At 39.7% G+C, this 25,440-nt stretch overlaps 2 protein-coding genes across 2 annotated transcripts; one reads left to right on the forward strand and one right to left on the reverse strand.

The window, feature by feature from the left end:
• Positions 1-5,778: 5,778 nt before the first annotated feature.
• foxe3 (forkhead box E3) lies at positions 5,779-7,577 on the reverse strand. The gene has a single exon (XM_033622719.2). The coding sequence runs from the start codon at positions 7,435-7,437 to the stop codon at positions 6,178-6,180; it is 1,260 nt and encodes a 419-aa protein (XP_033478610.2). The 5' UTR covers positions 7,438-7,577; the 3' UTR covers positions 5,779-6,177.
• Positions 7,578-19,147: 11,570 nt separating this feature from the next.
• On the forward strand, positions 19,148-25,247 carry haus8 (HAUS augmin like complex subunit 8). Its single transcript, XM_033621288.2, has 10 exons — positions 19,148-19,275; positions 19,679-19,743; positions 20,199-20,260; positions 21,039-21,165; positions 21,404-21,514; positions 21,599-21,702; positions 21,928-22,086; positions 22,556-22,697; positions 23,646-23,787; positions 24,275-25,247. Exons 1-10 carry the CDS (start codon positions 19,211-19,213, stop codon positions 24,399-24,401), a joined length of 1,104 nt encoding a protein of 367 aa, XP_033477179.1. The 5' UTR covers positions 19,148-19,210; the 3' UTR covers positions 24,402-25,247.
• Positions 25,248-25,440: the final 193 nt, after the last annotated feature.

Here is a 25,440-nt window from a genome sequence, read left to right on the forward strand (position 1 = left end):
AGGTGTGCTCCAAAAAACGATGACTGGATTTTTATGTACTAGTCTACACACACAAAGCACATATAGGCCTACATTAAAAATTTATATTTAGAGCCAGATCGTCCATTATAATTATATAATATGGTTACACGTAAGTTATAAAAATGTGTCAAATCTATCTGCACAGCTCATGACTAAGAACGAAAGGCAAGTGCTAAAAGGAAATTATTATTATTATTATTATTATTATTATTATTACTATTATTATTATTATTTTATATATTTTCGTTCCTTTTCAAACGCAATACTTGTTGAATTCAGAAATGAAATACACCACATTTGCGCCCATAATTTTTTTTAAAATTAAGTTAATAATAAATATCAGGATGTCACTAAAATTGGCCTTTTATCATTTTTTTCATTAGTCTTTTAATTATCATTTTTAATGGTTGTTCAGACGTTTGATCTGTTTCATCAGTTTTTGTTTCAGGTGTTTAATAAACAAAAGGAGCTCTTTATTCTGTCCCTAATAAACTGGCTGATTTTATCCGTCTTGAATTCCTCCTCAAAGGTTCTGGCCAGTCGCCTAATTCCCTGATCACTTCTCATAGGTTTTGTGTTTTCGTCGTCAAGAAGTCACAACACTATCCATCTGCATTTTCTGCACAATTCACAAGGACGCACACGCACACACACACACACACACACACACACACACACACAGTCAGCTGCAACCTGCTCCAATTCGTCTTCGTCAGGAGTGAGAGGCCAGCAGCAGATGACAATGTGTAATGTGTGTGTGAATGTGTGCGGGCTCATTCAGACACAAGATGACATTCCAGTTCATTACGGTGCAGAAACACCGAGTTATTGTAATGCGTTTACATCAGCAGCCCATTCATCTCAGAGGTCACACGGCACACAGACTGTCATCGTTTTTTTTGTTACTCACCACGGAACTATAGTTTTCATAATCTATCTGTATTTTTGTTTGCTTGTTTAAATCTAAATATTCTTCATTGAAGGAAAATACTGAACCACTGAGGGATCAAGTGCAAGTCACACATGCAACTTCTTGAATACCACCTACAGACAGAGCCGTGTGTGATTTGTCTGACCTGCCTGTCAGAAGGCTTTTAATATCTAGAAAAGACGCACTGAGACCTACCTGACGCATATACAGCCATCATCATCATTATTATTATTATTATTGTTATTATCATCCCTAGATCCTCGGAACTTTTTGGAGCCTTTGGACCTGTTGATTGATACTGTATTGGAATATCTTTAAAGATCTATAGCCAATCAATAAACACGAGATGGTCCATGCGGCCCACTCATTTTTGTGTGTGTGTGTGTGTGTGTGTGTGTTTAGCAACAAATTTACTGGCCTGTATTTATTTACAGCTCTTTTTATTATCAAGCGTCCGACCTGCACTTATTTAATTTTACAAAGAGATTTGGCTGAATTATCAAATTATATTTAGTAACATACAAAACGTGTGCTGTAGGCATTTCAGGCTCTTGGAAGTTTCCAAAGGTTCACTGGATTTTTGGATTTTATGATCCGTGAGTTGGCCCAGTGGAGAGGTGTCTCATCGGTGCAGTTTGTGGTGTTGAAGTGCCCTCTGCTGGTGACAAGGTGATACAAGTGAAATCCTCACAGGGCCGAACATGTTAGTAAAGGCCTGTGATGTATCCTGTCAACATGGGGCATGATGCAGCTGAGAAACTGAAGGCTGCTGAGGTATTTTGAGATTTTGAGGAAGTGGAAAATTAAGTTTAAAGTCAAGTCAGCTTGCAGTTCATGCGTTAATAAAATGCAGTCACCCCACATCGATATGAAAATATTATGTCTTTAAGAAAAAATCAGAGTAAAGTATATCAATTATTAACCATATGCAGGAGTATTCATGTGCATTACAATACTTACTGACACTAGTTGCGATTGGTTGTCAGCAGTTGTGTCATGGTAGCTGATGGCGTGGTTGTACTAAGTAAGGAGGAATACTGTCCTAAATATTCCGGTGGCTTTTTGGCTGATAAGTGGTCACACTGTAAACAGCCAGAAAGAGAGTTGTGTATACCCTCCACTACACCACTGGCTGTCAGTCAGAGTGTAAGATTGGGATAATGAGGCATGTTGAAACACTAGGAGGTTAAATAAAACAAACGGTCCAAAATATGATCTAATAGAGGGCTTGGCTTGAAGAATTAATGTTTGAAAATGAATTAGATCATATTAGTTACATCCTCTGAAACATCAAGCTATGACAACAAGTGTAAATTCAAACACAATGTTAAAACAGAGCGTATGCAGGTCCTTAAAAAGTCTTGAAATGTCTTTAATTCTATTAATATAAGGCCTTAAAAGTCATTAAATAGTCTAATTTCATTTTTTTTTAACTTATTAAAGCTCTTATGTGTGAAAGTTCACATTCATTTAAATCTACCACTAAACCTAATACTGTCTTTTTACGTTATACTTGCAGGTATCTCTTGGCAAATGTAGATTAAGCTAACTCACTGTAGTAACTACATTCTTACATTAAACCTACCTCTGCACAGGATTACATATACACTACTTACCTTTACACTCACTTGCAATGCTTGAATAAGAAAAAGATAACTGTCCAGAAATCAGTGTTTAATTTTTTGGCTAAAAAATCATCTTGAAAGGGTCATAAAAAGCATTGAAACTGTCATGAATAGTGTGAAGTCAAGAATAGATAGAAGCTGCACAGGAGCACCTTCGATGTTTAGAGTTGTGTGAAGAAACACTAATTTAAAAAAGCAGTTCTTGATGCATCGTTGTTTTCATTTTGCTGTTTTTCAGATCACTGGCCAGATGACATCACACTGAGACATTTCCAGCACAGTGAGTTTTGTTGCATAAATATTTTTGTCTGTAATAAGTTGTAATGGTAATGTCTCAGTTGTGAAGCCTCCTAATTCTTTCATAGGTTATTCCATGGTTGTGCACGTGGTAAGGTGGCTTTAGAGTCAAGGTTCAAGATCAACTTTATTAATTTCACTTGGGCACCTCTCCCATGCCGCAGCTATAAAGATACAACATAGTGTATGAACAAATCAACTATTGTCATTATTGTCATTTCTTAAAGATTTAATTCAACACAAGTAAAGAAAATTAGGTAGGTCCCACATTTCATCAGCTTTTTAATGATGTCTCAAATTCTGTGCAAACTTACTCTGTGGATCCATGCTGAGTAGTCATAAACAATTAGCAATTTCATCTGTGTACAGTTTTTTTTTTTTCTGGACAGGGACATGTTTGGCAAGATACAGAACACCAACTTTGTATGACAGTGCTTCCTCCTATAATTAAAACTCTTTTAAAGACTTCAAATCAGTCAAATCGGTTCAGTTCAGCAAAACACAATACTGTAATAAAAATCAGATTATTCCTGATTATGTGTGGAACATCTACAGATCCAAACCAGCCTGCCTGTCAATACAAAATGAGCATTTTTAAAACCGTAAACTGTGACTTTAGCAGTGGAGTCAGAGCAGAATAATTGTATTTAACCATAAACACAACAAACTGCAAAACGAAATCCTTGTTAGACTGTGAACTATCCCACAGGCTGAACATTTAGCTTCTGCTTCCATCTAGTGGTGAACCTGTTTAATTCCTTCAGTTCCAACTGTGTTCACTCATGCTGAACTAACAGTTGTATCACACAGAAGTAATGAGGTTTAGCTGTGAGCAGACCTTCGCTTTTGAATTTGACCATACTAACTTATGTTTTAAAATCTCTGTTATGATCCCAGCTTGTGGAAGATATAGACGTAGGTTATCAAAGGAAAGTCGAGCTTCCTGTTTGGTAAGATGCTGTTCCTCTTATCAGAGACCGTCTTTAAACCAAAGACCCCGCTTAGTTTTCACTTACAAGTACCTGCCTCATCCCTGTTGATCATGTGCATGATGGGACTCACCCACCAGGTGGCCCTCAGGCAAATTTGTGCTGCAACAGATGCGGGGAACACTATCTGCAGACTATGTGTAGAAGTTTAAATCTAATACAACCCTTACACCATCTGTCCTTCTGATGCATCAATAGTTTGAGTGCAGCTGTATGTGGCTTCAAGACAATAACACAGAGAGCGGTGGGCAGCTGTACAAGCTGGAAGCCTTCATGACCTGAGCAAAAACAAACTCAGAGCTTTTTTATTATTACATTAGAATGAATTTCTTGTATTTTTGAATCTGTGTTTTGATGTGAGTTGTGTTTTTTTTTTTTTAAACAGCCTTAAAATGTAATCATGAACACCAGAATGTGACCAGGTTGCATCTATGTTTACTGAATTACCTCTCCATGATGAAAATTATGCCAGTTGGGTGCTACAAGGAACTTTGACACAATTTGTTTCTGTCACCAACACCAACTATTCCACTTTATTTCTACATGTCTACATGACCTCAGATGACTTGTGAAGCTATTTGACAAATTATGATATATTAATCACTACTTTGTATATCTGTGAACCATTTCATGTATATTTATTGACTAATGTTTGTCTAGCAGTTGATATTTTCTTTTTTCAACAGAGAAAGCGAATTAAAATGCTGATTAAAATCTGAATAACACCTAGTTATTGATATAGTTCATAATAAAAACAAGTGAAAAATTAGTAGATCTGTGTCGAAATAGGCTAGTGAATAGGCTAAGCATTGAAATAAATGCGTATCTGCATCCTTGGACCAAAAAGTATTTTTGGAACATAAAAATGGCAGAGAAACACCCACCTCACAAGTAACAATAAAGTATTTAACTAATGTTATAGAATAAGAACTTTATATGGTGGAATTAAAAATAAAGGAATTGATTATGAGGAAAAACAACCTACAAGTTAAATTGTGATAAAGATTATTTAGAGATGTTGATGATGTAACGGACTCCAGTCCATAGTGAATATACATTCATATATAATATCCCTCACTTGGTCTTTGTTGTTGGTACAGTGTGTATTCTCTCAGTTTAGACAATAAGACCTGTATTATAGATTTTAAAGGCACCTACAGCTAAAACGATTAGAACATTTGTGCTATATTAGGACACTGTGCGAGTGGTTAAGACTAGTTCAGTCAATATGTTTAATTAATAGTTCCTAACCTTGATTTCCTGTGATTTTTATTTAATTTACTGTGTTAAAATTTTGAATCGATGTGTGATAATGGTGAGTAATCTGTCCTTTTTATATTGTTAGTGTGTCTAATTGTTCATTTGTACTGTGTCTTATTTGTACTACATTTATTTATCAAAACACATTTTGTCTATAAGGAAAAAAACAAAAAGGCTTTCAAATCAAATCAAATCAATGCTGCTACTTTTATCTTTTTTAAAATATCTATCCTTACTTTGTTTTGTTTTACTAGGAGAAAAATCCTCAAGTCTTATTTTTTAAGCGAGGTTGGTTATTACAAAATATTTAGATTTGAACCAGGACATATTTTTGAACTGTTTGGTCTTAAATATATTAAATATTAACAATAATACAACCAGCTTTTAAATAAAAACACGTTATCATTTTGACTGAAATGTGATTCATTTTAAGAAAATGCAATGATTGATGTAACTTAACCTGCAGTCACACTAAAACCAAATAATACAAACTACAGTATTTTCCACTGACAAATACATCTGAATTATTGCAAATAAAGACCACCTTTATTTTACTGTAAAAATGAATTTATTTCAGGCGACCTGTCGTCAGCAATCATAACACTCTTATCCTTTAGTTTTATACACCAACAAACTATTTACATGACAAAAAAGCAGACTTGAATTGATGATATAACAAATATATGTAAAAACAAACTGTAAAACACAGGAACTGTGAACGAAATGTGGCACAATAAAACACATTAAACTCTCTGAGATACAGTCATGGAATGTGTCAAACGGATCTAAAATGGCTTTCATAAAATAGGAATGTTTTATCATGAGGCTCGGTCAAGATAAGATAATAAATCACCGAATTTTATACAGGAAATTATAAATCTGTCGTTTAATGATTGACATAATAGAAGCTTTAAAATATAGGCCTTGTGTTTGGATATGTGTCCCAAAAATACTGTTTTATGTCATGATACCAGACCTGTGTTTCATATGGACTCATTAAGGGGACTATTAAGTGACCTTTAATTAATTAGGATTTTCCTTTGTATGTAAAGTCTCACATATACCGCTCTAATCCTGACGCAAAGTTGGCTTGTCGCATGTAGGTGTTGTTGTAGGAGTTCATGGGGCTGGAGAGGCCCAGCAGCTGCTCCGTGTGCTCGGCGCAGGAGCCCGGGCGCAGGGCCGGCAGAGACAGCCGGTTGCCGGAGCAGTACACTTGCGAGCTCCCCGGAGAGAAACCGGACTGGGTCATGGAGGGCAGGTTTGGAGGAGAGGCCGAGGAGGAGTACGGGTACCCTGCGGTCAGGTTGGATGACAGATTCCCGCTGTTTCTGCTCAGCATGTTCGCAGACGGGTTCACAGTCTGGGTCTGGAAGCACGCAGACGGGTCGGTGCCGGTGACCGAGCAGCTGGAGGTCATGGTGCCCAGGTCACCTCCGCCCAGCCCCAGCGCCTGCGAGTTGAGGTCTCCCCCCGGGCCGCTCTGCACCACCGTCTGCTGGCTGATGATGTTGTCGATGCTGAACATGCGCGGCTGTCCTTGGCCGACCCCGGCGGAGGTCTGGTAGTGATGCAGCATGGCCGGATGCGGGGATGTTGCAGTCAGCTGGGAGCCATAACCGGAGCCTATCCCTGCGTACAGGGTGTTTGGGTACGAGGGCCTGCCCATTGGGGTTGGTGTAAACGCGCTTGAGCTCTGCATGTACCCGGGGTAGGTGCTCACATCTGTGCGCTTGAATCTTTTCCTCCTCCTCAGGAAGCTCCCGTTGTCAAACATGTCCTCAGCTGCGGGGTCTAACGTCCAGTAGTTGCCTTTACCTGGTCTGCCGGGCTCCCGGGGGATCTTCACAAAACAGTCGTTGAGGGTGAGGTTGTGGCGGATGGAGTTCTGCCACTTCTTGGAGTTCTCCCTGTAGAAAGGAAAGCGCTCCATGATGAACTTATAAATGCCCCCCAGGGTGAGCTTCCTCTCGGGGGAGTTGGCGATGGCCATGGCGATGAGAGCGATGTAGCTGTAGGGAGGCTTCCCCCTCTGGACGGGCCTCTTCCTCCGGCGGCTCCCGGTGGGCAGGTGCTCCTCAGTCTGCCCCAGAGCGGCTCCATCCTCCGTGTTGGGACTGTTCCCCCGGGGCTCCGACTTGATCAACACATTGTCCTTGGAGCGGGCCTGCAGCATGAGAGGCGGCGGAGGCAGCGGCGAGTCCAGGCTGACATTTGGAGACATGACAACAGGACTCGCCTCGGCGGGCGAGTGCTGCGTCTCTGCGGTCATGTTGCACATGCCAGAGAAGTAAGAATAATTTGCCAGATTCATAAAAGAAACAATGTGATGATCTTCTTTTTGTGGAAATGATCAGCTGGGGAGAATGCCCGAGAAAGAGCCAAGTTAGGTGCGTAGTTTATCTACTGATGATCCTCTCCTCTGGCCAAAAATAGCCCCTGTCCTGCCCTGGTGTTTGGGGTGGTGTGTGTCAGTCCAGGTGAGAGGAAGGCGTTGACAGTTTTATAAAGCAGGGCAGGAGTGACGTCACTGGTGAGGCAGGAGGACAAGACCCAAAAGAAAATTTCAGTATTCCTCTGAGTCCATGATACTCTGTATGTGACAGTAAAATCACTTGAGTTAAGTTCTAGTCTTCCTCAGATGCCAGTTTTCAAAAGGGGGATTTTAGGATTTGGTTAGGCCTTTTGTCAGCTTAGTTTCCATGGTAAGATATAACCCAGAAAAAAGCATTAGGCAGCCTGTATGGATCATAATATCTTCACAATGCGTCACACACCATACTGGAACAATAGTAGACGTATTCTTTACTGTTTGAGGCACTAACAGAGATTTACTGATGACCCTCTCTGTCTGCTGCTCTCTCCCTGCTTTCACTGACAGCTCTGTGTATATCCAGGGCAGAAACAACACTCACAGAGCTGCTCCGCGCTACTCCAAACCCAACAGACAATCCAGCAATTGAAAAATAATAACAAGCCACTGAAAACAAGCAATTGAGCTATCAAAGCTTTTGGGGAAGAAAAGTAAATATCCCTCTTATTTCATTTTCCTTTTTGGAGAGCGATAATCAAACAGTCCCCCCGGCCAGAGAGGAGAGGTGTTATCTTATGGATCTTTAAGTGAAAACACAGTGCTGCACACACAACAGCTTTTAAACACAAGCCTGGGATAGTGCTTCTGATTGATTATTTAGGCAAATAGAGGGTTGAAGTTAAAAGGTAAGATACACAGTGTGCCGTTACTTTAAACAACATGGGGAGAGGTGCTGTGGAGTGTTGTGAATGATAGTGGACTGAGCCCAGCAAGGCACACTGATAATGTCATCATGCTGAGGATGTTCAGATGGGAAACAAATTAAAAGAAACCCTGAGTAAAGGAGTGGCCTGACAGGTTTAGGGCAGCAGAGGAGATACCTACGCACCAATGCAACTGGGCTGGACAGCCACAAAAAAGGTTCAAAGGCTGAGATCAATGCAGAAAAAAGTCAATTTATTAAGGACACCTGTGCATTAAAAACAAGGGTGCTCAAAGTGCAAAAACCAATAATAAAAAGTGAATCAAAACAGCAGCAAACATTTCAGTCCTCAACTATCATCAGTGCTCAAGGGCTGAAATGTTTGCTGCTGTTTTTGTGCATGGATGTCCTAAATAAATTGACATTTGTTTTGCACTGATCTCATCCTGTGAACCTTTTTTGTGTCTGTCCAGCCCAGTTGCATTGGTGTGTGGGTATCTCCTCTGCCGTCCTTTCTCGGTTGTTCATTGTACTGACGCACCCAAGAACAACTTTTTTGTTCCCCTAAGGAGGCACGGCTTCACAGCAGACATGACAGGTTTAGGGAGAACTGTTTGATAAGTATAAAAAGAGGACACTAATTATATGTGATGTCTTCGCAATCACCAGATCTCAGCCTAATTTTACACCTTAGGGCAGTGCCAAACCGAGCATAGGCCAACCCCTTGGCTCCCCATGTTTGCCCCCTATACCCCAACAAAAAATGTAAAAATACAAATTATTATTGTTGTTATTATTGCATATATTATTAACAAGAACAAGAACTAATAAGGAATTAACACAAACAAACAACTTAGTCAACAAACTAACAGAAGAGGATATGATATGTGGAAATTTGCAAATTTGTGTTTTTGTATCGTGCCCCAGATAGTTTTGCCTTTTTATTTTCTCTTACTCCTCCTTTAGGCGCCTGTGGAAAGATCCTCCAATGCCTTTCGAAGATTTGGGACCAGATTGTTAGACAGCTTTTTCCACCCCCGTCAAAAAACACCAAATGAGGTAATATCTTTTGCAGGAATGGTGGTGAATCAATGCCAAAGTTCACTGAAGCTGTTCTATACAGTATATATATGAGTCGAACACCTTATGAGGAAAATTTATGTTTGTTTTTCATGTGTTCATTTAGAGAGGCAGATGGAGAAAACCAAAAAGAGACAGACACATCCCTTCACACTGTTTAAGATTGTCCTTCTAACGGGCCTGGTCTCAAAAAAACATGGTGGCAATAATCCAACTAAAGTCATTAATCATAACCTCCCACTCCTTTACTGGATGCCTGTTTCCCTGTCACCCTCACACCGCTAACACAAAGTCACTGGCAACCCCCCCCCCCATAGATGATAGGACCCCTCCCGACCCAGCCGCAGCTCAGACAACACTAAGCCCAGCTAGCTACTCACAGCCAGTGGCTAACAGCTTCAGACAGGCGTGGGAGCAGGGCTGTATCCAAGCAGGATCTGCCCCCAGAGCTGCCAGGTCAGGCAGGACAAACAGGGGCTCAGGCCAGGAAACGGGCCCTCTGCCTCGGGGCCTGCGGCCTCTTGCTAATCCCCTCTTCTCCTAAACTCACCCCACCAACCCCACCACAGCCTCCCCGTACCTCTCTGCACTTTGACGCTCCATGTACAGATATTTACAATTTTAGACAATGTACTTTACACACAGGCATTTTTTTTGTGTACAGTGAACACCTCGCTTCACTTCCACCCTGTGTTACTGTCTTTACAAAATGTCCGACCACCCAATGGCAGGATGATGCCGCTGCAGCCCAGTCGCCAGAAGAAAATGTTGGCATTGTACCTTTCTTCAAACCACAAATACGTTACATTTGCACAGTTCATATACTATATCATATCAACATTTCTAAAGTGACATATGAGCAGACTTTATCATCGGGAGGCGGAGGGGATGGTGGAAGGTAACACCTGTCAACCTCTCGACCACTGTTTGAAACCAACAACAAAAGAGGACATGATTTAGAGAGTTATTGCTGTGTTTGGAGCAGCTTTTTAGCCCCCAAAGGTTGGTGATTTTCAGTGACCCGTCACTGTTCTTTCACTGTTTTTCCACTTGGGATAGTGCCTCAAAAATGGGTTGTTTTTGCAGAGATGTTGCTGTGTTTCCTGCTGGAATTGTTCCCCCAGAACCAGGTATTTTAAGTCAAAACATGACCTTTTCCTAAATCTAGCCAAGTGATTTTTGTGCTGAAACCTCACCACACTTTAACCACACCGTAATTGAAATGTAAAGTTTCAATGTATCCGCAACATCATAACACACAAATGTAGTGGATCCATGGTTTTCAGAAACGTACAATGCCATCATTTTTCTCTGGCTATTGGATTAGCTGCTGACATGCACCATTGGGAAGTACATTAGGATTCATAAATGAAATGGAAAGAGGATAGAAATTATTACATTTCTGCTATTTCACTGCTAAACTCTGCACTGGTTCAGCATCCTCTAAAGCTCAGAGAGCCTAATACAACAATGCAATGAAATATGCAGACACACACAGCTGTCTAAACTCATTTATCACAGATGTTAAAAACAGTTTTTGTAAACTTTCTAGTTTAATGGTGGATCAACAGCAGTGTGGTTACAGTCAGTCAGAAGGTGGAGGATTCCCTGAAGCTGAGATGGCAGGAGCTAAGGCCCTGCTGGTTCAGGTTCACATTGATGATGAGAATTGTGACTTAGGATATTGGTGTGCCATCTCACTGTGATGCATAGCTTCAAACGTGTTGGTCGCAGTGGTTGCTGTTTTCTCATTGTGGCTTGAATTACCCTTTACTCTGTAAACCTGACCACAGATTCAAGAATATCACATCTAACAAAACAAATTACCCTAAAAAGTTTCATATCTTGCTTCACTCCAAAAAGTCATATTTTGTTTTTGGATTAAAGGAGCAGTTTGTAGGATTTAGTGGCATCTAGCAGTGAGGATTGCAGATTGCAGCCACCTGAAACTTTTCTTGTGTGCCAAGTGTGAACTCCCAGTTGGAACTCCTTCAGTGTTTATTGTTCAGGAGGTTTTTACTGGGAGCCAAATTATCTGCAGAGGTCTCTCTCTCTGCTCCAAAACAAACTGATGTGGTGATTAAAACTGGTAAAAACACTGAATAAAGCAGTTTCAACTCACATTACAACTCAGTGTTTCTCTGATGCTGTTTGGCTTGTTGCAGACAAGCAGCTAGCCCAACACATGCTAATGAGTGCTCAGCTTTTTTCTTTGATAAATATTAGATAAGATAGATATTTCACATTACAAATCAGTGCGTTTCCCCACTGTTTTGTTCGTCACTATGGTGGCTGATGCGAAAAACATGAATCTAGAGCTAGTGTTTGATTTGTCCTTTCTGGGCTTCTGTAGAAACATTGTGATGCAACATAGCAGACTCCATGGTTGAAGACCCACTCCCTATGTAGATATAAACGGCTCATCCTAAGATGAAAAACAAGAAGATGCTTATTTTCAGGTGACATACACCGAAAAAAATATACTTATTATATTCCATTTCTGCCAATATATCCCCATAAATCCTACACACTGGACATTTATATCCTTCATATATTTCAGCTCAGCAAGTGGCTCAGGTTTGCTGTCTCACAGAAAATGTAAAAATCTGTCTGGAAATTTTTACCTGAACCACAAACTTAGAGTATTTCCGAGTGAATAGAACATTATAAATGTGATTTATAGAGCCAGGCCAAGTTTCCTCCTCCTCACTGAAATTAACACAGGTTTTATATTTACGTCTAGAGATTAAAATCAGTAAGACATCACTGTAAAACACACTGGTTGGATGTGTGTGTCAAAGTGTCCCCGAAAGTATTAAGATAAGACCAGACAGAAGCTTGTTTGTGACAGAAGCTAATCACAAGTTGTGTGTGTGTTCCCATAAATACAAAAATGAGCTGAATACAGGTTTGCATTTAAGGTCACAATTGCGGAGATTAACAATGTGTCTGCTAACATATTCCCCAATTTTATGCCAGATGTACACCTTAAATGGTGGTCGTGGAGATAGTCTATCTGCAGGTTATTTTCCCCTTTTTGATGCAATCCTGAGAAATATTGGGGGACAGGCAAAGTTGCTGAGTAAACACTTGGTATCCATTCATTCGCAAAGTGGCTCCAGGGGACGGGGAGGAGGGGGGGGGCATGAGAAAAAGAGGGGGAATAAAAGAGTGAGAGACAGAAAGAGAAAGAGAGGGAGACAGAGAGAGAGAGAAACACACGAGAAAGCGCAACCTTTTTCTTGCTCAAGCTCATCAAGTACGGGCCAGGGCTCCTGAAAACGTAGGGATTACCAGGGTACTGGGGCTGTACTGGCCTGGGCCGCCTCTGCTCGCTCCTGCACTGCACGCTACACTGCCCTGCTAAAGCACCGCACATGGTTCTCACACACACAACCAGTCATGCTTGCTGTATGGTGCTCATCTCTCATTTGCAAAAGTTCACATGGATGCTCAACATATACTCACACACACACTTGTTTTTTTTAACAAAGAATAACTTCATTGATAACCAGCAACGTGTACAACCACTGCATATTTCTCTAAAGTTATATATATCTTTAAGCATCATGTCTGTTTATCTCTAATTTAATATAAGTGCAGTTTTATAGTGTGTAGGCTACATGTTATATTTAAAGCAGCCGTATGCGACATTCAGAACATATTTATGATTCAGAGCCTGGGCCAGGATTGCCTGCACACAGCTCTCAACATGGAGGTGCCTGAGCAGACAGTTAGCAGCTAACGGTGCTAACAGTGCAAACTGTGTTGCAAGTACCTACCAGTGTAGCGTGGCAGTGATTAGCTAGCCAGTGGGATACACACACAAGGACTTACACGTACAAACATGCAAGCACTGCCAGACCTGCTACAACATCAAACTACAGAGAAGCTCAGATTACAACACACACGGAGGGAGTGTGACTTCATTCTCTGCTCAGGACGCCGACTAGTTGTTTGCACCTTTATTAATGTTCTGTATGTGGTGTATAGGACCCTTACAATTGGCCATAGAGTAACAACTCAACTTGACATACAAAATACAATGTCCCATGTAAATGTATTTATTTGGGAACATAAACCTTTGACCTCTGAACACGTCTTACATGTTCTTAAAGTTTCTGCCTGAATAAACACCCCACTGCCCCAAGACACATGTAGGAAATCCCCCAGCCGCATGCAGTGCAGCTCAGGGATGCTGCAAGGGTCAGTCACTAGAGTGAACTCCAAGCTGAGGTCACATCCTGTGAAGACAAACACTGTAATTAACAATTAGGAAGTGAGCGACACTTGGATGAGGTGGAAAACCAGGCTTTCCGTCATTTGGATGGAGTCTGTGGTGTTGCATTGAGACCATGGTTTTAATTGTTATTAAACTGCAGCATACTGTGGAAAAAAAAGACAAACAATCTCAGCTTTAGTCTACCTTTACTTACGGCTTGTTAATCTGAACCAAAGGTCAACAAAATTGCAGTGACCGCAATAGTTGGACATTTTTGGGAAATACACTTATTTGCTTTCTTGCAGAGAGTTAGATGAGAATAGCGTATTGCTCTTATTTTTGTCTATTAAATATGAAGCTTAGACTGAAAGCAAGGGGAACGGCTAACCTGGCTCTGTCTGCCAAAAAATCTGCATTGCACCTCTAAAACGTACTAATTTAATAAGTATCTGCCTTTGGACAGAGCCAGGCTAGCTGTTTCCCAGTTTCTAATCCTTACGCTAAACTAAGCTAAGCTAAGCTAAGCTAACTGTCTCCTTGCCCAGCTTCATATTAAATGGATAGACATGAATCAAGAATGGTGTCAATCTTCCCATCTAACTCTCAACCACAAAGGAAATATGCCTATTTTCCAAAATGTCAAACTCTTCCTTTAAAAACATATTCTTACACAGCTAATTCCAGTGTTGAAGGGTGTTGATTTTCTGTGAGAATTATTATTTGTGCATTAATTTATAGCTTCTCTTGCTGTCATTAGTAAATACCCAACGTGATACGCCCAAAGTCTTTGAGTATGGAGATTTAAAAGGGACAAAATGACCAGCAGAGCCGCCCAGACAGTGTGAAGGTAAGGTGTAAACATTGTCCTAATGCCCCACTGCTTACTATGGTCAGCCAACAGAGAGGAGCTTAACTACTTAGTACTGGGAGCTCCTGGCTGAGTGGTTGGGTCTTGTATTAGGTTCTCTCTGCAACAAGAGCCACCTAGGCAAGAGCAAACAGTGGAAATCATACACCTGTCTACTCTGGAGAGCAGAGGTAGCCAATACTTAAGTTCTTAAATTCAATTCTTAAAGGTCCAGCATATAGGATTTAGGGTGGTTAGTTGGCATAAGTGAAATATGATGAGTATGTTTTCTTTAGTGTATAATCATCATGTTTTCGTTACATTAGAATGAGCTGCTTATATCTATATAGGGGTGAGTCCTCACCACATTTCTACAGTAGCCCAAAATGGACAAACCAAACACTTGATCTAGGGCCATTCATGTTTTCATGTCAGCCACCGTAGTAAGCAGATGAATCTTAACTGGGAGTTCATGCTTGGCACATGCCAGAAGTTTCAGTTGGTTGCAATCTGCAGTCATCACTGGTAGATGCCACTAAATCCTACACACTGCTCCTTTAAATTTTCAAGAAACTAGAGGGGCACTTGGAGAGCACAGACCTCTGCCATGGCCAAGCACCCTTTCTCGCAGTGTTAACAAAAGTGAAAAATAATTTGTGTATCCGCCGTGTCATTCAGATCCACACGAAAATTTTGTATTGGCCTGCCAATTTTGCATAATCCTGCTGACAAACTAACAACCTGAACCAAAAACATAACCTCCTTGGTGGCGGTAATGAAAACATATACCCACAAGCAAAAGCAGTAGAGCCTTGTGATTTACCTCAGATATCCAACAGAATGCTGTAAATACTGCCTGTTGGCTTTTCTACATGAGGCACTGTGTATTTGAGGCATTCCTGGAAGGCTATGTGGACCAGACTGGCAGACTGGGCAGTGATGAGTAACAGCTTACCGCAAAGGGAAGGAAGGCTGGTGTGTGGGCTGCATGGGAGGGTTGTCTGTGTGTGTGTAATCGTGTGTACATACATGTGTTAGAGGAGCTGACAACAACTTTCCGTCACTTTCAGAATATGAATTAAAGCTGTTTCATCTTGCTCTTTTATCACGCTGAAATATCCTAAAGTGGCAAAGCAGAGTATCAGTGAGGTCACAGTGACATAGACAAATCCTTCGTTAGACGTCAGAGTTTCGGAGCAGAGAGAAAGAGAGACAAGGACTTTCATTCAGTGACTCCATGTATCCTTATAGCGCTGTCTTTCAACGTGCACTTCTCACTCTTTTACTTCAGCTCCTCAGCCTTTCAGGATTTCACCCTTTACTCCTGAGCAAAGGAAAAGGAAAGCACCTTTTTAGTAAAAAAAAAAAAAAAAAAAAATCTATTACTTAAACCAAGTTTTACTGACTGAATCCAAAAGAGTCCGTACTGCACGTATCACCATCATCAACGGCACTTGTTTTCCACCTCAAAGGCAGCTATTGGTCCTGGCATTGCTTGGTGGTGAGAGATGGACAGCCAGCATGCGGACACACAGCCTCAGGGCTTTATTACACTGAGAGAGAGAAAGAGAGGAGAGCAATGATAAGACCCGGCCTTTACACAGACTGATAAAGTAGGACACACACACACACACACACACACACATCACATCACATCACATGCTTGGCACACACACACATACAAATACAGGCATGTATTTGTGAGAGATTTGTTTTAGTGCCAAGCCCTAATGTTCAACCTTTATCATGAAAATTCATTAAAGCAGAAAGGTCAAAATAAAACTCAGTACCTGGATGTTATCCAGCAAACGCACTTCATAAAAATCTAATTTAATTACTGTTTTAAAAAGATAGCCTATATTTAAAATACTATTATGTTATACTGCAGGACACCGTGCAGATGTTAAAACTCACCACCCTTTACAAGCCAATAGGATTCTTTCTCTCTCTACCCCTGTAGTTTATCCATCCATGTCTGGGGACGTGATTTAGGACAGAAGTTGCCGGCTAGTGTTTACCACCCAGTCCCACACCCACTGTCCTCACATTGTCCTTCCCGATATGCAAGACCAGCTCAGACAGGTGGGATCAGCACCCATTATATTCCTTAAGACTTGTGCACACAGACAACCCGTAAACTACAGGAAAGAGAACTCACTAAGCAGATACCCACACATGTGGGACGAAGACGCACACATGCAGGTAGATGCACGTAAGTGGTTATAATCTACACTGGTTTTCAACAGCAAATAAAAAAGACTCCAATGTGACGATGTGGGATACCTCTGGGTTTAGGTGGACTGGATGCATTTCTGTTTTCCCTGTGATGTTGTAGTTACCTGCTCAGTGTTTACACGACCATGCAGTGTTGGCTGGGTTTGACTTCAACCACCTCATGACACTGACAAGGGAATACATTATAAACAGCGTGAATACATATATAAATGTATTTTGGTTTTGTTTTCAGTCAGCACATTAGATTGAGACATAATCTTCAGTGTAGTTTATATAGACTGAAAGTATTTTCTTCTCATCTCACTGGACACTGACAGTGAATGCAGACCTTTACACCCATCTAGTGGTCACTAGAACAACTGTAGTTTATGAAATCCCCTTGGCGTCAATGCAAAGCAGATGTTGCATTCTTTCTCCAACATAAATTTTTGATTGGGGCCCCTGTTCTGGACGCAATGATATGAGCACCTGCACATTATAATGCAGAAGTCCAGGATATATCAATCAGCCCCTCTCTGTTGCAATTTCACTGAAAAAAAGACAACACCATGGTCGTAATCAGTTAGGTACAGGTGTTCATATTATTATGCATGTGCCCTATATGAGCAAGGAAACATCACTGTAGAAGAAGACAGGGCAAGAAAACCTTACATACTGACTACATCCAAAGTAATGCAGAACTGACAACAAAAATATGACCATAAATAAAAGAGATATATTTAAAGCCACAATCAGGGATCAGGTCATTCTCAAACAGTTGGAAAGGACAGCCTCTCAAGAGAAATAATAACTGAGATATTAAAAAAATAACTTGGGTTTTCTTTTTCAGACTATAAGTGATCAAATAATCAGTACAGTGTATATTTAACCAGGACTGTTGCTGGTATGAATGAAGCAAGCTGCAGCATGATTTAATCTGACAAGTCCACCATGGACTGGAACAAAGAGGAGCAGCAATGGACTTTTAAATGGTTGCTCAGTGAAGGAACACTTGATGAGGATGTATCTCGACTGGAGAAACAAGATTAGTATTTTTTTATTTATTTATTTATTTACAGTGGTAGAAGAAGTACTTAGATCTTTTACTTAAGTAAAAGTAGCAATACCACAATGTAGACATACTGTGTCACAAGTAAATGCCCTGCATTCAAATGTTAGGCTACTTGTGTAATGTACAAAATTATTAGCATAAAAATGTACTTAAAGTACAAAAAGTAATAGTACTCATTATACTGAACGGCCCATTTCAGAATGATTTATATTACTGGATTCTAATTAGAAATGTGCATACCACTTTAATGTTGCTGCTGATAAAGGTGGGTCTAATTTTATTTACTTCATATATATATTAACGCTGTGTAGCTTCATCTAGGCTATAGGCTATAACAGTATATCATATTTATGCCAATATATGGCACTAAATCTACTCCCAACACATGTATTGAATGGCTGTGCTACAGTGAAATGTGACATTTCATCTGAATTGCTGCTATCTAGAGATATTCCACCAGAACTGTTTTTTGTGAACTGATCTTATTACTTGTCACTCAAAAATCTATGTACTTATATTAGGTTGCACATAAAAAAAAAGCTTTGATATAGTCTATATATGTTGTTTGGGGATTTGTTGGGAGACTCATTCAAAGATTTCTCTCCTTTAAAGTAAAAATGTAGCCTTGAGTAAGATCCTTTGGGGAAATGCCCCCTCAGAAAAGGGGGAGAAAACCCCCAGAGGCGTCCTGTCTCAAAGTATTATTTAGGCCTAGTTAGATTATCTAGTCTATAGTTATTTGTGATTTTATATAGTTTATATCTACATATAGTGGTGGTATAGTTTTGTAGTTTCAACACTTTGCTAGCATTATTAGCTAGCCACCAATTATTAGCATATCTGGAATTAGCCAACTTTTTGAGCAACCTTGCTGGAGGAAGATATCCTGAAATTAAAATAATTAGCCTGGATAAAAGGCTACAAGGCTTATAGATATAGATAACCCATTATCGGGTCAGGGTGGGGTTTTAATTTGATTTATTTAGTTAGATGGCTCATTTTGATGGCTCCGGGCAATATGTCTCTTTATACGATTTTTATTTTTGTGCTATAACAAGAAATTCAGCTACTGTACTAATTCATTCTCCCAACAGTGTATTGGTTTATGCATCATCATTCTGCACATGCTAAAGTCATATCCAAACTTTTTTTTTTAACTTTACAGTAAATTGATTTTGTTCTCAAGAGGGGCATCTTCAACTGTTGTTTATTTATAAACACTGTAATAATAGTATAATTTAGTACCAAGACTCTGACTGCAGACACCCCACAACAGCAGAGGTCAGCCTACACTGTCAGTGTTGCTTTGCAGTCAGCCACAGATGGGCAAATAAGAAGCAGGGCGGAACCATTGTATCACCTCTTGTTTCTGACGGTTGACCAAACTGGCGTACAGGCGGTTTGCTTCAAAACATTATGGCGTCGAGAAGAACTTCAGCACTGCCAAGTAGTTTAAAAAGTACCTCCACTGACGCCAAAAGGTAGACTTTGTTGTATTTTTTCTTCATTGTAAGCGAGTGTCGTGTCATTTGCATGTTTTTGGCCAGTTACAATTTGTAACGTTAGAGAGGAGCCGTTTGAATACAGACGCCGTTAAGTTACATTGTAGTGCTTTATTTAGCTGACATTTACATTTTACACTTCTGGACCAGACATACGATTAATTAGTATCACTAGACTATAAAAGCAAATATATGTATACGCTTTTATGTTCTTGTTAGTCGTAACAATAATGTCATTTATCGGTAGCAAGTTTAAGCTAACATTAACGTTACAGCTCAGCTTCCGGTTTAGCCTCTTCTATAAATATAAACCAGCTTCGTTATTTGTGCTCTCATGTCGACATTATTGAATTCCCTTGCTACTTTTTTTGTTTATTTTTAGCTCGAAAAGTGGAAACAATGCTAATAAATCCAACGTCAGTGGGAATGGGAAGAAAACTGCTAAATGTAAGTATTTGTGTGGATTCACTCATGTTAGTTAGTTTGAGTTATAATGTCCCTTATCAGACATGACTTACAGTTAGCCTCATGTCAACAATTCCCATTAAGTCTTTCTCCAGTGTTTAAAACTGTCTTTCCAACGTCTCTCTGCGACAGTTAGCTTAAAGTGGCACTCCAACTTGAAACTGATGTACACTGATTTGTGCAAAGCTTAATAATAAAAATCAATATCACAGATGTCTTTGCAAGGTAGTTGTTGTGAATATGCTCATTTTGACTGGCATCTTTTGTACCATGTTTGAATTCTGAAACAAAACTATTCCCTTTTTAAGGGAATTTGCAGCTGATATTACATTGGTGGTATGAATCATACACAGTCAAAAATGTTGAATTAGGCTAAACTGAGCTTGGTTTATTTCTTAAGTTTTTCTTTCTTTGTGAATCTTTTCATCAATCTTTAGCAAGTGGGACTATTGTCAAGTCTCGATACATGCAGTCTGCTGAGAAGACATCTCTTTCAAAGGTAATGCTATTTTATTTTTACTTTTTTTTTAAGCAAAGATTTGGTTTTATTAACAAATTACAGTGAGGAAAAATGCTGTTCATTAAGTATAAATACAGAGAGGTTGTACTAAAGATAAACCTATGGGACATTTCTACATACAAACGTATGTTAATAAACTTACAAATGGATCAGAAACTGCGGGAAAAAAACAGGATGTTGTTCAGCATCCACCCCCCACCACCACCCCTGTGTGGTTCTCCATTTATGTCATATGGATAGGAAAGACTGTTTAACAAAATCAATATAAAAGTTTAAGTTAAGGTTGGTCCAGGAAGAGTCGCATCCCTGTGGTCGGCTAAATCCAAAGAAGGCAGAATGTTGATAAAGGGACCCCAACTTTTCTGAAAGGTTGAGGGTTTTTTCCTTATAATATTGAGCATCTTTTGATTTCCAACTAATTAGTAAGCATTTTTTCACTGCGGTGCTGGCAAATAGAATAAAGTGTTTCTTGTAGTGGTTCACATTAACAGAACCATATCCCCCCATATCCATAGCTATTTTTTACTTTTACAGGTTTTTGGTTTGATGCTTTAATGTAACATATATGTATTTCACTCATGGTAATCCAACTACGCTACATATTGTAAATGGACCTAAGATACCAATCTGCTATTAAGTGTTTAAATAGTTACTAAAATTCTGCCTCCCCTGTGTCTATGCAGTTCAGGTGTCTGTTGTTGTCTCACTTTTGATATTACACATTTGTATCTCATCGCACCTGTGTACCCATTAACAGAGTAACTCGCTGACCAATGAGTCGATGGCTGCACCACCAAGGCCTTCCTCGCCTAAGCCCAGTGGTACCAAACCGAGGGTGGGCACTCCACCAAGACGCTCACTGGCCCCACAGGCTCTAGCAACATGTAAGTGCTTCCTATGGTGATAACTGTGAATGTGTATTTGTAGTTTTTCATGAATGAGCATGGTAATTGTAGTGTGCCCTATGAGTTGAGTCAGTTGTTGAAATCTTGCAGTGAAACCCAGCAATGCAAATATCTTTTTATTCACCCATTTTCCTTGAGTTCTGATTGAGTCTGTGACATTGTCTAAATGAGTTCTATGAATAACTTTTGCATTATGTTCATGTTATCTTTCTCACAGCAATGATGTCAAACACAACTGAGCCCTCACTGCTTGGGAGAAGTATTCTGCAGTCCACTTTCTCAGATGGACACTGCTTTCGCCCAGAGTTTGATATTTCAGTCATTAAAGGTAAAATGATTTTAACTCTTAAAATGCTTGAAATAACTTTCAAATGAGATTATCGTGTAACCGTTCTTTTTCTATCTCTCTCAGAAAAAACGGTGCTTGAAAATGCAGTCGAGCCGGAGAAACATCCAGAGAATGAGAAGAGGATTGTTGAAATGCAAACATTCCTACTGGCCTACCTCACAGCTAAGGTAAATGTGTCTAACATATAAGTGTATCTGATATGCTAAAACCTTGTTTTTAATACATCTGCTTTGTTAAATCAGAGGACATTAGAGAGTACAACATTTTAAATGAAACATTGTGTCTAAGTAGTTTTTAGTGAATTGTCCTCTGTGCTCTGTGGGGAATAAACCACTTGTCTGAGTCCCATGCTGTGATTCATCTGGCTCTGTCTCTTTGATGTGTGACATAAGATGGAGAGCAATACTGCAAAGCTCAAGGCTGAGGCAGAGGCAAGAATCATGCAGGAGATGGAGGAAGAGGAGGCGCTTCATAATGAGGTCCAGGAGAAAAAGCGTCAGTACCTCCTCATGGAGAAAAACAGGCTAACGAATGAGCTGCTGGATTTACAGGTCAGGAAATCATCCTTTGAGGACCTTTTTGATGTTTGGTCTATCTTAAAAATTGTTATTGCATGCTGTAAAAGCCAAGTGAAAGAAGAACATGAATTTCGTTTTTTTACAGTGTCAATGGTCAGGATTTTAGTGACACACATAATGTAATCATCACCATATTGCCAAGCAACAAACTTATAACTGGAAAATGTTTCTTACATAACATACATATTAAAAATGTCCATTGTATGATGGAGTATCATAACACACAGACATTTATCATTGGAGATACTTTGCTGCTATTGCATGTTCATACTTCATTAAAGCTTACTGGGTCGCATCTGTGCTGATTGATGGTATTGTATGATCAAAACAGCTGTTGAATAGTTGGTTTGTATTTTGAAAATGAAAAAAATGTGTAAACTGTGTATAAAAACAAGTATGGCTACATGATTCTCGTCTCACTAATGTTATTCTTTTCCTTCAGATTGCTGCTCTGACTCCAGTAGCAGAAACTGCCAGGCAGTTCACAAAGGATTACAAGTCTTTTGCCACAGCTGTTGACACCACCCGACATGAGCTGCCTGTCAAGAATTTCTACATTGATAGCGACAGAATGGAGTTTTTAGGTTGTTGTCACTATGTTTCAAAAGTTATTTCAAAAAAGGTTGTCCAAAACAGCATTGTTAATCATCAGTAATTTACTTTAATACTCAAAAACTCAGCTAATCTGCTTCATCCGAACTGTGTATAAATGTTTCGATCAGATTAACTCTGCCACTGTAACACAACAACTATAATCTGATGCTAATTCTTAAAGGTATACTATGCAGGATTGTCAGGCACTATTTGTAAATGTGCTTGCTAGTAGAGGTGAAAGTAAAAGCCAGGCCCAGATTTACTCTCGTTAGGCTTTTTGTCTCCCTATATTTAACTTTTTTTGGCTCTGTGTCTCTTGGATGGCTGCTGTTAAAAGTCTAATACTTGGTTGCTACCTTTTTGTAAAGCCCCCAAACTCAGCTGAGCACTGTGGGGATACCCACCCATAAATGTCCCACACACAGACAATAAGAAAGAGGGCAGAGTCTCTACAGAAAAACACACTGACACACACTTCTAGTGAGTCATAACTGAGGACTGAGCAGGATTACTTTTGTATGAGACTATACATTGTTTTCGAGGAAAGGTATATCTGTATATGCGTAGTTTATCTTTAAATAGGTAAATTTTAATTGGTGCATGGAAATATCTTATAGCACCCTTCTCCAACACAATCCTGTCCACTCCAAACCTATGAGATAAGCAGAGACAAAACAAATGCAGTACAAACAATCAGAATTATTCTGGTTTACAGCAGATATTTATGTGCTGCAGGAACTCATGAAGATGGTTCTTATGGTCCTCACAAAAGAAATTTGATTTTAAACAATGTGCTTCTGGCTTTTTAAATTATTTTATGTAACCTAACCACTGATTGCTCCTGTAAACGCCAAATGACATATATGTATTTTGCAGGAAGCTTTAACTTGATGATAAATATTGTTATAATCACATGCACCTGTATCTACACATTTCAGATAAAGCGGAGGCTTGCCTGAAGGACAGTGAGAAGCTGCTGATGGAGTGCACAGAGGGAGATCATACGGACAACAGCACTTCCCTTGAGTGCCTTAGGGACATGAAAACAACATCAAAGGACATCAGTCAGCAGCTGTCAGGGTAGGCACATACTGAAGAGAACTTGTCATTTGGAAGCTGGGGATACTGTAAATCTATGATCTGCTTTGTGTCAACGTGTTGATTTATTCCTCTTTTGTCCCTATCCAGAGAAATGCACTGTATGACACAAGTCATCCTTAAAGAAATTTCATATTTACGTAGTTGAAACAAGATAGTTTTAAAGGTCCAGTGTGAAAGATTTAGTGGCATCTAGCATTGAGGATGCAGAATTGAAACTTCTTCTGTGTGCCAAGCATGTAGGAGAACTACTAAGGTCTGGAAAACACAACACTTCTTATTTTGTAGGTCTGAAAACAGTTATGAATATTACATACCATTCCTGCCAATAGATGCTCCTAGATCCTACACACTCGACCTTTTAAAGAGTTGAATATTGGCACTCAATGGTATTCAGTAGCACCTAAAATGCATCCTGCCTGACGAGGTTACACTTGTGCTCAAACTTGGGTGTTTTCCATTTTTCTAGTACATTTTCAGAGCTGCTGGAGCTGTCATCATTGATCTGCCGCCACACAGTCCATGTCCAGCAGGCCGCTGAGGAAGAACAGCTTGGCACTGCAAGAACCCACAAGCTCTTCTGCCCCAAACAGTGAAGGACAGCACACAGCATGGGATACACAGTACATGCACTTTGGATACCCCTCAACCCCAAATCTTCCCGGTTTGCATATATTTGTAGCGTTTGTGTCTTGTCTGATTTCTTTGCAGCTGTATTATAAGATATTGTAAATGTTGGATAATGACTGATACTGTTTTATAGATGGAACATTGGTAATAAATACAACAACAAAAAAATAATAAAATATAAAATGGAACAATCAGCATGGCCATTTAAGTGAGAAGCAACAATATGCAAGAGGGGGATATTCCTGTTTTATGATGTGTTAAATACAGCTGCAAAAAATACCTTAATGTCCTCCTGAGACCCTGCATCCTCATGAGGACATTTGCTGCACCTTGTATTTCATTCTTCCTAACTTAGACCTGTTGTCTTTGTGCGTGGACACTATGAGCCGTAGTAAGACCATGATACACTAATCCATGTAAAAACAACATGTCAGCCATCTCTGCCAAGTCAGTCTGCAGCCAATCCTGACACAGAAGTGGACAAGGTACAAAACCTGATCACATTATATGGTTGAAAATTGTTAATTTATGATTAATAATGTATGTAGTTTGATATGCTAACACATTCACCAATTTTAGCAACAGCAACAAGCTTTAACAATTGTCTCATTTGAGGACATTTTGACTAATTAGGTGTGACAGATTGTCTCTACAGACAAAAGGACATTTCTTGCTTGGAGGATGGAACAAGGAAAATTCATCCAGACTTACAAATGAACAAATCACAATACTTTTAGATATGGTGCATTCTTTGTAATTTAGTCTTTGCACAACATCCATACATTTTAAATAAACTGTTATATACTTTATTACACACTGTGACAATGACAAATAACCCCAGTCTCCTCACATATCTTTGTTTTTCTCCAAAACTACCTCCTGTTCAAAGACAATGTTTAGTTTTGTATACTTATCAGGTCTTTCTGATCCCAAACAGCTCAGAGACATTAAAAATGCAGACCAGAACAGAAGCTGAGGTCTTAGGAGGATATATAAGGAGTCTTG

Source organism: Epinephelus lanceolatus, chromosome 6, assembly GCF_041903045.1.
Source record: "Epinephelus lanceolatus isolate andai-2023 chromosome 6, ASM4190304v1, whole genome shotgun sequence".
Taxonomy (NCBI): domain Eukaryota; kingdom Metazoa; phylum Chordata; class Actinopteri; order Perciformes; family Serranidae; genus Epinephelus; species Epinephelus lanceolatus.